Source organism: Phascolarctos cinereus, unplaced genomic scaffold (genome assembly GCF_003287225.1).
Source record: "Phascolarctos cinereus isolate Bilbo 61053 unplaced genomic scaffold, phaCin_HiC Scaffold_3;HRSCAF=262, whole genome shotgun sequence".
NCBI classification, from domain to species: Eukaryota; Metazoa; Chordata; class Mammalia; order Diprotodontia; family Phascolarctidae; genus Phascolarctos; species Phascolarctos cinereus.
The window spans coordinates 251,758,118-251,771,795 of NW_027555736.1; the positions used below are offsets into that span (position 1 = coordinate 251,758,118).

The following is a 13,678-nucleotide window of genomic DNA, read 5'->3' on the forward strand; positions in this document are numbered from 1 at the left end:
TCAATTTATACAAATATTTCCTGAATTCTTTTTATAATCTGGCCTTTCTTATGGTATACACTATTCCACTTCATAGTTTTGTATACAATTCTTCATCTGTTTGGAGAAATTCATGTGTTAAGGAAAATTACAAGAATTACATAATGACTTACAAATATGGCAGATAAATGCCTTAATGTCAGATCTCACATCGAGCCCCTCTTCTTGACTACTGGAAAAGGGCCTAAACCTGTGATTTCATTGGTAATGGGAACTCCCAAGCAAGGAAAATCCTATCAAGTTCTCTTCTCTTCTGCAACTTAAATCTTTTAACTGCCTAACACACAGAGATTGACTTTTCCACAGTTCAGTTTGCTTTAGAAAAGGAATTTGATGTAAGCTATTATTGATGAGAAGACTTAGTCTTATTCTAATAAAACTGAAGCAGTTATTTCTAAGTGTCTTATTTTAATTTTAGAAATAAATACACTTAAGAATAGAACTTGAAAATTCAGGTCTTCCTGGCTCCAATGCACTCTGCCACAAAAAGTACTCTCATTCTAGTCATCCACCAAGCAACCTTAGGGTTATCTTTAACTGTTCAGTTGTCTGTCTTTTTGATAATCAGAAATACAGCTAGCAAAGGAAATGACTGATCCTGGGAGATTGGAATTACCTTCTTAACCACATGCTTTCAAGTAAAAGCTGGATAACCACTTAAGTGTTAGAGGGAATTCTTCAGCTATCAATTAAAAGGGCCTCTGAAGACCCTCCAGGTCTGACAGAGAGAAAAATCAAAGGTATAAATAACGTGAAGTAGAAGTGGACATTCATTTTCTATGCTTCATTTGTTTCTACTGCATTAAACACTGTGTTTTCACATAATTTGTTGATGGGTTAATAAGTTCACACTAAATTTTAGTATCTGAGGATGACCTTTTTTAATTATATATGCAAATTGGCATAGCATGTACAAAATGATCCATCTTTAGGTTGTGCAGGGTACAGTAAAACTGTAGTCACTGATGGTCAGCATAATCACTGAAGCGAGATTCACAAGCATAACTTAGTCCAACTGGAAAAAATAAAACAGAAACAAAGCTAAGATTATTTTATGATCATTCAGTCAACATTCATTAAGCACCTAGCCTGTGCCAGATTGTGCTAATCACTACAAGTTACTTCCATAAACAACCAAAAGTAAAGAAATCTTGCAACACCTTCAGTCAATGCATATTTGTTTCCCCTCCAGATAGGTTCTCAAAAGAGCCCAACTCTACCTAATTTTCATTCCCTCAGGGGACAATTCCAGAATGTCTTACCGGTACCTCAAAGTCAGAATCTTCAGTTTCTCTCTGTACTATAATATTCTACTCTGATTTCAGCAGCTCCCAAAGAATTCAATTATCATATATGCTGATGATCCAGTCCAACCTCTCTCAGTCTTGCAACTCCAACCGCCTATCCATTCACTGACATCACTGAATGGATATCCCTTAAGACATCTAAAATCTGACAAGTTCAAAACTGAAATCATTACCTCCACTCCCCCAAATATTCCTTTTCCTAACTTCCCTATTTCTGTTGATAGCACCACCATACTCCCAAACCCTGAGGCCAGCAAACTAGGTTTCATTCTCAATGACCATGTCACCACACTTCCACATGATTCAAAAAATTCCAGTGACTCCCTATTACCACCAGGAACAACTATAAAATCCTATTTGACATTGAAAACTTTCACGACCTGGCCTGTCTTACCTTTCTAGTCTTATACCTCACTCCCCCAACCCACCCATGCTCTTTGATCCAAAGACATTCTTCTCCTTGCTGTTCCTCAACCCCATATCCTGACTCTGGGCATTTTCACTGGCTGATCTCCAAGCCTGGAATTCTCTCCATCCTCATCTCATCTCCGGCCTTCCTCTTAAAGCGCCCAATTAAAATCCTACCTTCCATAGGAAGGCTTTAAGTACCCCATTAACATTAGTGCCTTCCCTCTATTATCTCCAATTTATCCTATATTCACCTTGGTTGTACATAGCTGTTTTCATATAACCCTCATTAGATTATGAGCTTCTTGAGAGCAGACTGTCCTTTCCCTTCTTTGTACAGATCTTAGCACAGAGCCTTGAAATATAGTAGGCACTTAATAAAGCCTTACTGGCTGACTGGCTTCAGCATGTCACTACAATCAGTACTATAATACTTTATGTCCTTAAGAACTCTCCACATCCTTTATACAACTCTATCCCTCATGCCTGAAATCCTTCATCCTTCTCAATCTCCCAGAACCCCTAACTCCTTTCCAAGACACAGCTCAAATGCCACCTTCAAGAGAAGTTTCTTCTGATTATATCCAGGTTAGTCCTTATACCCTCAGTTGGATCTAAACCCCTTTCAGAGTAAGGTATTTGTATTCCTGGGAGCCCAACAAAGTGCCTAGAATACAGTGGGCACTTAAAAATATCTAGTACAACTCTCTATCCTATCACCCAATGAAAAATCAATTCTAATTTTATAACTAATAGTTTTAGTATTTCCCTTTTACAACTCCAACTACTCTACCACTTGGATATCTAAAATGTTTTTTATTCTGCTGGCATGACCTAATTTTTAAAAATATCCTGATAATTTTATTTCAACACAATTGATTTCCTTTGTAATCTTATGGTACTTTTATGCATTTAACAGCAGTCTGAGAAGGGTCCAAAGGCTTCATCAAAACGCAGATGATGACAAAATAATAAAAATAATAAAATGTAAATGACACAAAAGATAAAGGATCTAAAGGAATAATTAAGTTCCTTCAATGTTGCCAAAATTGGCTCATCTGTTATCCAACGATGCTCTTAAATTAAGTTATCAGGAAAAAGGGGCTCGGTGCCCCAGGTTCACGCCAGGATAAAATGCGTACCCCACGGGGGACACAATTCTTGACGCCAAAAACCAGAAGACAGGGCGGGCGGGTAGGCAGGTGGGTGGCAAAAAGTGGGGGGGTATCCCGGCCCAAAGGCCTACCTTGATGAAGCCGATGTCCTTCGCGTACTGCCGGAAGCACTGGCGGCACATGTTCAGGCCGTACTTGCGGATCAGGCCATGCCGGTTCGAACACACGCGGCTGGGGAAAGGCAAAGGCGGCCTCGTTAGCTGCGGGACCCGACGCGTGGCGGCGGACACCCTCTTCCAGCGTCACCCTCCACCTCCCCCAACCCAGCCCGCAGGCGGGTCCGGGGGCCGCCCTGATCGTCACTCCGGGCCTGACACCTGGACGCCACAACACCCGTCACCTCCACTCGCGCCGCTTCCAGGGCCCACCTTCCACCGCCTCTTGCCGGGGAAGGTCTCCCCGAGAAGTTGGGCCAGAACTCACCACGACCGAGACCCCTGGCCGAATTTTCGAGGGTGGCTCCAGTAGAGCTGCTGATGACCCATGGCGCCAGTAGGAAGGACGCGAGACAAAAGGAACGTAAGGGATTACGCATGGGCTCTTCAAATCCCGGCCCGGCCTCACGCAAGATGACGCCAGAACGTAGGCGCCTGCGCAGCGGAACCTAGTGAGGCTCGAGGAGAAGGGCAAACGCGGAGTTTTAGGACTGCCTCCCCGGTGACGTCACAGCTGAAAGTCTTGATTAACTAAAAAGCAAGCTCGCCTCCTCGCCGGGCGTGGTGGCGCGCGCCTGTAGTCCTAGCTACTCGGGAGGCTGAGGCTGGAGGATCGCTTGAGCCCAGGAGTTCTGGGCTGCTGTGTGCTATGCCGATCGGGTGTCCGCACTAAGTTCGGCATCAATATGGTGACCCCCTGGGAACGGGGGACCACCAGGTTGCCTAAGGAGGGGTGAACCGGCCCAGGTCGGAAACGGAGCAGGTCAAAACTCCCGTGCCGATCAGTAGTGGGATCGCGCCTGTGAATAGCCACTGTACTCCAGCCTGGGCAAGATAGTGAGACACGGTCTCTTTTTGATTTTTAAAATCTTGAAAATAAAATTGTGTTAAAAATAATTTGAAGTAGCAGTTCCTTTTAACTCGAGTTAAAAGCTTTCTTCGAGCTGAAATTGACTTTTCTAAACAGAAAATGTTTATTTTCCTCCAACTCAGCACTGCCTCCTACTGGAATGACTGAGAAAAAATAAAGTAAGAAGACACGAGCCAAAGTGTTGACAGTAGGAGATGCTTGTAGGCTGAAAGGAATCATTTGCTAACTTCAATTCAAACCACCCTTAGGGATATTAATTGAGGACCACATTTCAAGTAGTAAGCAGTTAAATCACTATCACCTGTACTTTTCTTCTCCCTGCTGACAAAATTATAGCTTACATTTCTTTAACACTTTAACTTTAGTTTGGGAGTTTTTTTGTTTTTCGTTTTTCTGGAGAAATTCATGCAAAGTGAAGCTTGTTAGATTAGTTTGTGAGCTCCATGAGAGCAGTGACTGCGTCTGCATCCACCTCTCCTTCCTCTCTCCGTCTCGTCTCCCCAGCTCTTAGGGTCTGGTACATAGGTTCTTAATAAATTACTTGAAGCTGTAAAAGCAGTATAATTTAGTATAGAATAACTATATGAAATATCAGTCTAGGGAAAGAAGGGAGGGAGATGAGCACTGTTTGAACTTTACTCTCATCAGATTTGGTTCAAAGAGAAAATAACATTATCAGTTAGGTATAGAAATCTAACTTACCCTATAGGAAATAGGAGGGGAAAGGGAAGGGGGTGAATAGAAGGGAGAGAAGAAGTAGTACAGGTAAAGGGGAAGAAAAGGGAGGGGGCTAATAGAAAGGACAGCAAACTGAGGGACGCAATGGTCAAAAGCAAAATTCTAGTGAGGAGGGGAAGGGAGAAAGGAGAGAGAAAAGTATAAATGAGGGAGAGGAATAGGATGGAGAAAAAGACACAGATAGTAATCATAACTGTGAATGTGAATGTGATGAACTCTCCCATAAAATGGAAGCAGATAGCAGAGTGGATTAAAAAACATAACCATACAATACCTTGTTTACAAGAAACACATTTGAAGCAAAGCAATACACACAGAGAGTAAAGGTAAAAGTCCAGAGCAGAATACATTATGCTTCAGCTGAAGTAGAAAAAAGCAGGGCTAAGATTTTGCCATGATCTTCCACAAGCTGTGGTGACTGACAGGATCAAAGACCTCGGTCAGATCAATGAACATTGTGTACAGACGTCCTTTCTGCTGCTGACATTTCTTCTGGAATGGTCAGACAGTGAACACCATATTGACTGTTCTACAGCCCTTTCTGAAGCCACACTGGCTCTTGGGTAGATGACTACAGTGAAGAGATTAGTAAAATTGAAATTCAGGAAACTATCGAAGTAATAAATAAAACTAAGAGTTGTTTTTGTGAAAAAAAACAATAAACTAGATAAACCTTTGGTAAATTTGACTAAAAAAAGGAAGAAGAAAACCAAATTATCAGCATCACAAATGAAAAGGGTGATTAGGAGCTACTTTGCCTAACTGTACAAATATGGTGCTGATACCTAAACCAGGAAGAGCCAAAACAGAAAAAGAAATTTATGGACCACTTTCCCTAATAAATATAGTTGCAAAAATTTTAAATAAAATTATTAGCAAAGAGATTACAGCAATTAATCTCGAGGATAATACACTATGACCAGGTTGGATCTATATTAGGAAGGCAGGTCTGGTTCAATTTTCGGAAAACTATCAGCATAGTTGACCATATCAACAACAAAACTCACAGAAATCATATGATTATCTCAATAGATACAGAAAAAGCATTTGACAAAATACAACACCCATTCCTATTAAAACCACTAGGAGGGGGCAGCTAGGTGGCACAATGGATAGACCTCTAGCTTTGGAGTCAGGAGGAACTGAGTTCAAATTGAGCTCAGACACTTAACACTTAACTAGCTGTGTGACCCTGGGCGAGTCACTTAACCCCATTGCCTAGCCAAAAAAAAACAAACAACAAAACATTACAGAACATAGGAATCAATGCTGTCTTCCTTAAAATGATAGGTAGAATCTATCTAAAACCATCAGCAAGGCATTATATGTAATGGGGATAAGCTAGAAGCATTTCCAAAAAATCAGGGGTGAAAGAGGTTGTCCATTGTCACCACTGTTATTCAATATTGTACTAGAAATGTTAGCTTTATCAATAAGACAAGAAAAAGAAATTGAAGGAATTAGAATAAGCAAAGAAGAAACAAAGATATCATTCTTTGCAGATGTGATGATATACTTAGAGAATTCAAGAAAATCAAGAAAAAACTTGCTTGAAATAATAAACAAATTTAGAAAAGTTGCATAAATCACTGGCATGTCTATTTATTACCAATAAAGCCCAACAGCAAGAGATAGAAAGAGAAATTCTATTTAAAGTTACTGTAAACATTATAAAATATTTGGGAGTCCACCTGCCAAGGCAAACTCAGGAACTATATGAACACAATTATAAAACATTTTTCACACAAATAGTCAGATCTAAATAATTGGAAAAATATCAGCTGCTCATGGGTAGGCCAAGCTAAAAAATAAAAATGACAATTGTACCTAAGCTAATTTACTTATTCAGTGCCATACCAATCAAACCAGGAAAAAAATTATTTTATAGAGCTAGGGAAAAAAAACCCAATAACAAAATTCACCTGGAAGAACAAAAGATCCAGAATATCAAGGGAACTAATGAAAAGAAACTCAAGGGAAGGTGGCCTAGCTGTACCAGATCTTAAATTGTTTTATAAAGCAGCAATCATCAAAACCACTTGGTACTGGCTAAGAAATAGAGTGGTGGATCAGTGGAATAGGTTAGGTGTGCAAGACACAACAGTCAACGACTATAGTAATCTACTATTTGATAAATCCAAAAACTCCAGCTTCTGGGATGAGAACCCACTATTTAACAAAAACTGCTGGAAAAACTGGAAAATAGTATGGCAGAAACTAGCCATAGACCAACATCTTACTCTATACCAAAATAAAATTAAAATGGATACATGATTTAGATACAAAGACTGATACTATAAGCAAACAAGGAGAGCAAGGAATAGTTTACCTATCAGATCTATGGAGAAGGGAAGAATATATGACCAAACAAGAGATAGATAACATTATGAAATGCAAAATGGATGACTTTGATTTCATTAAACTAAAAAGGTTTTAGACAAACAAAGCCAATGCAACCAAGATTAGAAGGGAAGCAGAAAGCTGGGAAACAATTTTTACAGCCAGTGTCTCTGATAAAGGCCTCATTTCTAAAATATATAGAGAACTGAATCAAATTTATAAAAATACAAGTCATTCCCCTATTAATAAATGGTCAAAGGATATGAATAGGCAGTTTTCAGAGGAAGAAATTAGAGCTATCTATAGTCGTATGAAAAAAATGCTCTAGATAAATTGATTAGAGAAATGCAAATCAAAAAACTGAGGTACCACATCACACCTATCAGATTGGCCAACATGACAAAACAGGAAAGTGATAAATGCTGGAGAAGATGTGGCAAAATTGGAACACTAATGCATTGTTGGTGGAATTGTGAAATGATACAACCATTCTGGACAGTAATTTGGAACTATGCCCAAAGGGTTTTAAATCTGTGCATACCCTTTGACCTAGTAATATCACTTCTAGGGCTGTATCCCAAAGAGATCATAAAAATGGGAAAAGGGGGAGGGCAGCTAGGTGGTGCAGTGGATTAAGCACTGGCCCTGGATTCAGGAGGACCTGAGTTCAAATGCGGCCTCAGACACATAACACTTACTAGCCGTGTGACCCTGGGCAACTCACTTAACCCCTATTGCCCAACCAAAAATAAAAATATGTACAAAAATACAGCAGCTCTTTCTGTGGTGGCAAAGAATTGGAAATTGAGGGGATGCCCGTTAATTGGGGTAATGGCTGAACAAGTTGTGGTATATGAATACTGTTGTGCTATAAGAAATGATGAGGAAGCAGACTTCAGAAAAACCTGGAAAGACTTATATGAACTGATGAAATGAGCAGAACCAGAAGAGTAATGCAAAGATCTGAGACATCTCCAAAAGTCTCATGATGGAAAATGCTGTCTACATTCAGAGAAAAAACTATGGAGTCTGAATACAGATGGAAGCATATTATTTGCTCTCCTTTTCTTTTGTTGTTTTGTTTTATCTCTTCTTTCTCGTGGTTTATCCCATTAGTTCTAATTCTTCTTTACATCATGACTAATGTGAAAATATGCTTAATATGAATGCATAAGTAGAGCCTATGTCAGATTGCATGCTGTCTTGAGGAAAGGTGAGGACAGGAAGGAGGAGAAAATTTAAAACTCAAATTCTTATGGAAGTGAATGTTGAAAACTAAAAATAAACAATTTATTTTTAAAAAAAGAAAACTTTTACATTACATCTTTGTCTTATTACTTTGTCTAATCATTTCCTCTTTAGGAGATATCATCTCAATATTATAATTTGACCACAAATACAGGTTAAAATTGTAAGATGTTTATACTTGCATCCTATAATAGTAACTCTAGTATCAATCTATTATTTAATAGATTTAGTATTGTACTTATAAAACTTCCTGATTATAGAAATTTGCTATAAAAGGAAAAGGAGGAACTGCCATATACCATAACAGTGGAAAACTCCCTTAGCTCTGTTTGATTCCAAGAATGAGTCATATCTGACAGTCAATCATGTAGTCACAGGGTATCAAAAGCAAGGCTCAGGCTTTCCTTTTCAGAAAAGAAATAATACAATGGAGAAATAAAGTCAAGAAGATCCTATCTTAGACCATGCCAATGTAGTCTCCAAAACTTTTTCCAGGCACAGACATCCACATTTTGCAGTTTCCACATTGCAACATATGCCATTTTCTGCTATTGGCTTCATGACAATTAAGACAACTATCCTGGTAATCAAAGCTCAAAACAATGGTAAATTATAGTCCCAATAATTTTTCCTTAAATTGCAAAATTTCACTAACTTAGGGCTCGAATATCTTTCCTAATGTTTCCCTAACAGCTATCATTTCATTTATCCTTTACTTATAAATTATAATTAACCATATTCTGGGGCTTCAGACTCACAGCAAATATCTATAATTCACTCATTATTAATATGTTGAAGCTACGTCTTTAAACCACCCTTCACATTTTCATAATAGCCAATAATTTTCAAATGAAAATTCACTATTATAGTAAACTTATTGTTATCATCTGTTTTATAACAAAATATGCCTTGGAGTCAGAAGGACCCGACTTTAAATCCAGCCTTAGAGACATGACACTTACTAGCTGTGTGACCCTGGGCAAGTCACTTAACCCCCATTGCCAAAGCAAAAATCAAAAACCAAAAAACGAACAAACAAAAAATGAAGGACAAACAACAAACTAGCTGTGTGACCCTGGGCACTCTCTGTGACCCCATTTTGGGTTTTCTTGGCAAAGATACTGGAGTGGTTTGCCATTTCCTTCTCTAGCTCATTTTACAGATGAGGAAACTGAGGCAAACAGGGTTAAGTGACTTGTCCAGGGTCACACAGATAATAAGGTGGCACAGTGGATAGAGTACCAGGCTTGGAGTCAGGAAGACTTGAGTTCAAATCTAGCCTCACATACCCCAGCTTTTAAACTAATTCAATTAACTAGGCCTTTTTTCTCTTTCCAAGTATTTTGTTTCATGGGTTGTTAAACCTTTGAAGTATGCCATGACAAAGGATTTCTTCAGAAAAATCTATAACTGGGGAAAAAAGTAGGTTCCTACATGGCAAGTGATCAGATCTAGCCAATATAGATTTAAGTGTTTACCCCTCTGTCTTGCCTTTCCTAGAAAGATTTGTGGCTTTTAAAATGACACACTCAGAATCACAGAATTTTAGAGTTATAAAGGACCACTGAAGTCATGTAGTTACAATTACATTATAACCAGTTATAATATATAATTATATTATATAAGTATAATATCATATTATACATTATATTGTAATATCATATCATATAACATAATGCAATATTATAATATACTGGACACGTGTCATTTAGTTCCTGCTTGTAGCCCTCCAACTAGATAATACCCATTGCTTTCCCAGGCAGTCCACCCACTTTTGAACAGCTCTGTTAGGAAGTTTTTCCTGATATCAAATTTAAATTTGCCTTTGTATGTTCTACAAATTGCTCCAGGTTCTGCTCCCTAGGAACAAATAGGGAAAAAATCGATTACTTCTCTCATAGGAGAGCCCTTCAAATATTTGAAGACATCAATTGTGTGTTCTCTTTCCTCTCCTCCCCCCAATCTTTTCTTCTCCAGTCTTTCTTCTATTTTTATTCCTAGCACTTAGTGCAGTGATTGGCACATAGTAAATGATTAATAAATGCTAGCTGACTGAATGACTGCAGGATAAACATCCCTAGTTCTTTCAACAGATCCATATATGACATGGATTCAAGGCCCTTCACCTTCAAGGTTGCCCACCTCTGGACATTCTCCAGCTTATCAGCATTCTTACACTGTGGTTCATGGAACTGAATACAATCTACCAGATGCAGTAAGATCAGGGCAGAATACATAGAAATTATCTCTTTCTTATTCCAGGAAGCTATACCTATCTTAATGTGGCACAATCAATTAAAAAGACTTACTAAGTACTTACTATATACCAGGTACTGGGGATACAATGTAAAAAATGAATGGTATTAAAGCTTACGTTCCATTGAAGAGAACAACAGGTACATATATAGGTAAATACAATGTACCATTTCTTTGATGCACCCCACTCCCAGCTCATACCTTGCTGATGGGTTTCCCAAGGAACATCTGTCCCAGATTCAAGACAGATAGGTATATACATTCCTTTTTTGTTTTGTTTTGTTTTGGTTTTGGTTTTTTTGCTAGGCAATGGGGTTAAGTGACTTGCCCAGGGTCACACAGCTAGGAAGTATTATGTGTCTGAATTCAGATTTGAACTCAGGTCCTCCTAAATGCAGGGCCGGTGCTCTATCCACTGCGCCACCTAGCTGCCCCTTAGGTATATACATTCCTAAAGCTATTGCTCATGAACTTCTAGTATGGCTCATTTTCATACTGAAATTTACCAAAGCCTCAAAGAGATACACCCTTATAACGTAACTGAGATAATCAGAAAATTCCCCTGATTTATTGCACTGGGGGCGCTCCCTTTCATCCAGGCATGAAACTTCTTCTGGTTCCCCATAAAAGGCACCTTCAAGTAAGAGCTTATGGTCTTGCTTGGGGAGCAGGAAGAAGGGAAGATTTCTCTCCCTGAACAGGGGTCAAGATAGCTATGGTTACCTGGCAATGAAAACAGATGTTCTCAGAGCTGATAGCTATCTTGAGTACTTGGGTTAAAGGAAGAGAAATTCCCTCCTCCTCGTTTGTAAATCCAACAGAGAGCCTACCTAGTCCCAAGCAACATGCTCAAAAGAGAGAGGGAGATAGAGAGGAATGGGAATTTTCTCCTCTCTCTATATAGTGGACAACTCTTCCTGACTCAGTTGCCAATCTCATTGGACAGTCTTTAGTCAGAAGGACGAAATAAGAGCTGCTAATCACTCGTGTCTTTTAGCAATGGACTATAACACATGTCCATAAGATCAGATTGCAGACTCTTTTATATATTGTTGGTGTCATTCAGTCATGTCCAATTCTTTGTGATCCAGCAGACTGTAGCACACCAATGCTGCCCACGGAGTTTCCTTGGCAAAGATACTGGAGTAGTTTGCCTTATCCTTCTCCAGGGAATTACGGGAAACAGAGGTTAAGTGACTTGCCTTTATACATACATAGCCTCTGTCACCTCTGATGGTCCTTAATGCAATTCACACTCACAAAGTCAAGTCCCCAGAAGGCTGACTACATCTCCCCCTCAGGGTTCTGGGGGTAATTTTTCTGAGCATATTGGCTCAAGGTACATGCTGCTGTCCCCCAATATAAATCACCGATTATCTCTTCAATATCAGCTAATCAGAGCCAAGTAATATCTCCTAAATATCACCTGTACCATTATCATCCCACTATCAATTTAATCTTTTCACATTGATTAACTTCTATTGTCACCACCCTGGTACAAGCCTTCATTACCCCACTGAACCATTGCAGTAGTTTTCTGGTTGGTCTCCCTAACTCATCTCCTCACTCCTGTCCATCTTCCACTCAGTTATCAAAGTGATTTTATCCTTCTGTCCACTCATCACCATTCAATAAACTCCAGTGGCTATTACCTCCAGGATCAAAGATAAAATCCTTTGCTTCCTTTTAAAGTCTTTAATAAACTGACCCCTTCCTACCTTTCCATTCTTCTTATATATTACTATTCCTCCATGTACTCTAGACTCCAGTGACACTGGGATCTTTGGGGTTCCTCACACATGCCGTATGTTTTCACTGGCTGTCTCCTACAACTGGACAGCTAGATGGCACAGTGGACAGAGTGCTAGACCTTAAGTTAAGACAGATCTGAGTTCAAATCCAACCTGAGATACTTCCTAGATATTTAACGTTGAAAAAATATTTTAAGTTCAGCCTGCCTCAGTCTCCTCATCTATAAAATGAGGTTAATAACAACACCTAACTCTCAGGGTTGTATAAAGCTCAAATGAGATATTTTTAAAGTGTTATATAAATGCTAAGTGTTTTTTTTTCTTCTTCATCTAGCTTCCCTGGTCTCCTTCAAATCTGTGAAAATCCCGGGCTTCTACAAGAAGCTTTTTCCCAGTCCCTCTTAATGTCCTGTTTCCCTCTGAGATTATCTCCAATTCATTCTGTACATATCTTGTTTGCACACACTTGTTTGCATGGTCTCCCTCAGTAAGACTGTAAGTTTCTTGAGGCAGAAAATTGTTTCTGGCTTTATTTATATCCCCAGAATTTTTCAAGCTGCTTGGCACATAACAAGTGCTTAATAAATTCTTGCTAAGTTGACTTGACAAAGGGATATTTACTGAAAAGATATAGCAAGAATGGAAATACAAATACATCCCCCAAAAAAACTTTGAGCACACTCTTCCCTTATACCACCTTGGTTCCCAGCAAGAGTAGGGTCAAACTTAAAATCAGCTGCTACAAAGCATTTGTCCAAACAAATTTACTTCCAAATGTGGCAGAGTCCATGGACAAAAATTGCAAAAAACAGTCCACTAGCTGTCTAGTTGATTTACTGCTCTGCTGGGTCAAGGTCACTCATTGGTCCTGCATTGTCACCTCACCCTGCTCCGGTATGGGTTCCTGCTCCTGATTTCTATCATTTCAAAGTTCACGAGGTAGTCACTATTTCCAATATACCTCTGCTTTTAAGGAACAGAAAAAAAAAAACCACCACAAAACTTAGAAAGATCATGTATTCAGTTAATTTCCTCTTGACTGGGGGGAAAAGGTCACTGGTACTGGTAGTTATTCTAGTAGAAAAAATAGATTGACACTATTTGCAAACTGATTAGATATGAGGGGTAAGGACAAGTTATAGATGACTTCAAGGACTGTAGTATCCTTAAGTAAGGAGTTAAAAGCAAGAGGAGTTTAGGAAGAATATTTACTTTTGGCATATTGAGTTTGAGATGCCTAAGGGATGGTAAGATTGGGGTCATTGAATGTGACTCACATTCACATCTGCTAGTACCTAACAGAATGCTTTTATAATAACTGAGTATTTAGGTGGTGAAGTGGATGAAGAGTCAGGAGGACCAGAGGTCAAATCTGGCCTCAGACAGGCCA

At 39.1% G+C, this 13,678-nt stretch overlaps 1 protein-coding gene across 1 annotated transcript; it reads right to left on the bottom strand.

The window, feature by feature from the left end:
• Positions 1-895: 895 nt before the first annotated feature.
• RPS29 (ribosomal protein S29) lies at positions 896-3,464 on the bottom strand. Its single transcript, XM_021004782.1, has 3 exons — positions 3,353-3,464; positions 3,001-3,100; positions 896-1,054 (listed from the first exon to the last, which is right to left on the bottom strand). Exons 1-3 carry the CDS (start codon positions 3,412-3,414, stop codon positions 1,046-1,048), a joined length of 171 nt encoding a protein of 56 aa, XP_020860441.1. The 5' UTR covers positions 3,415-3,464; the 3' UTR covers positions 896-1,045.
• Between the last annotated feature and the right edge of the window lie 10,214 nt (positions 3,465-13,678).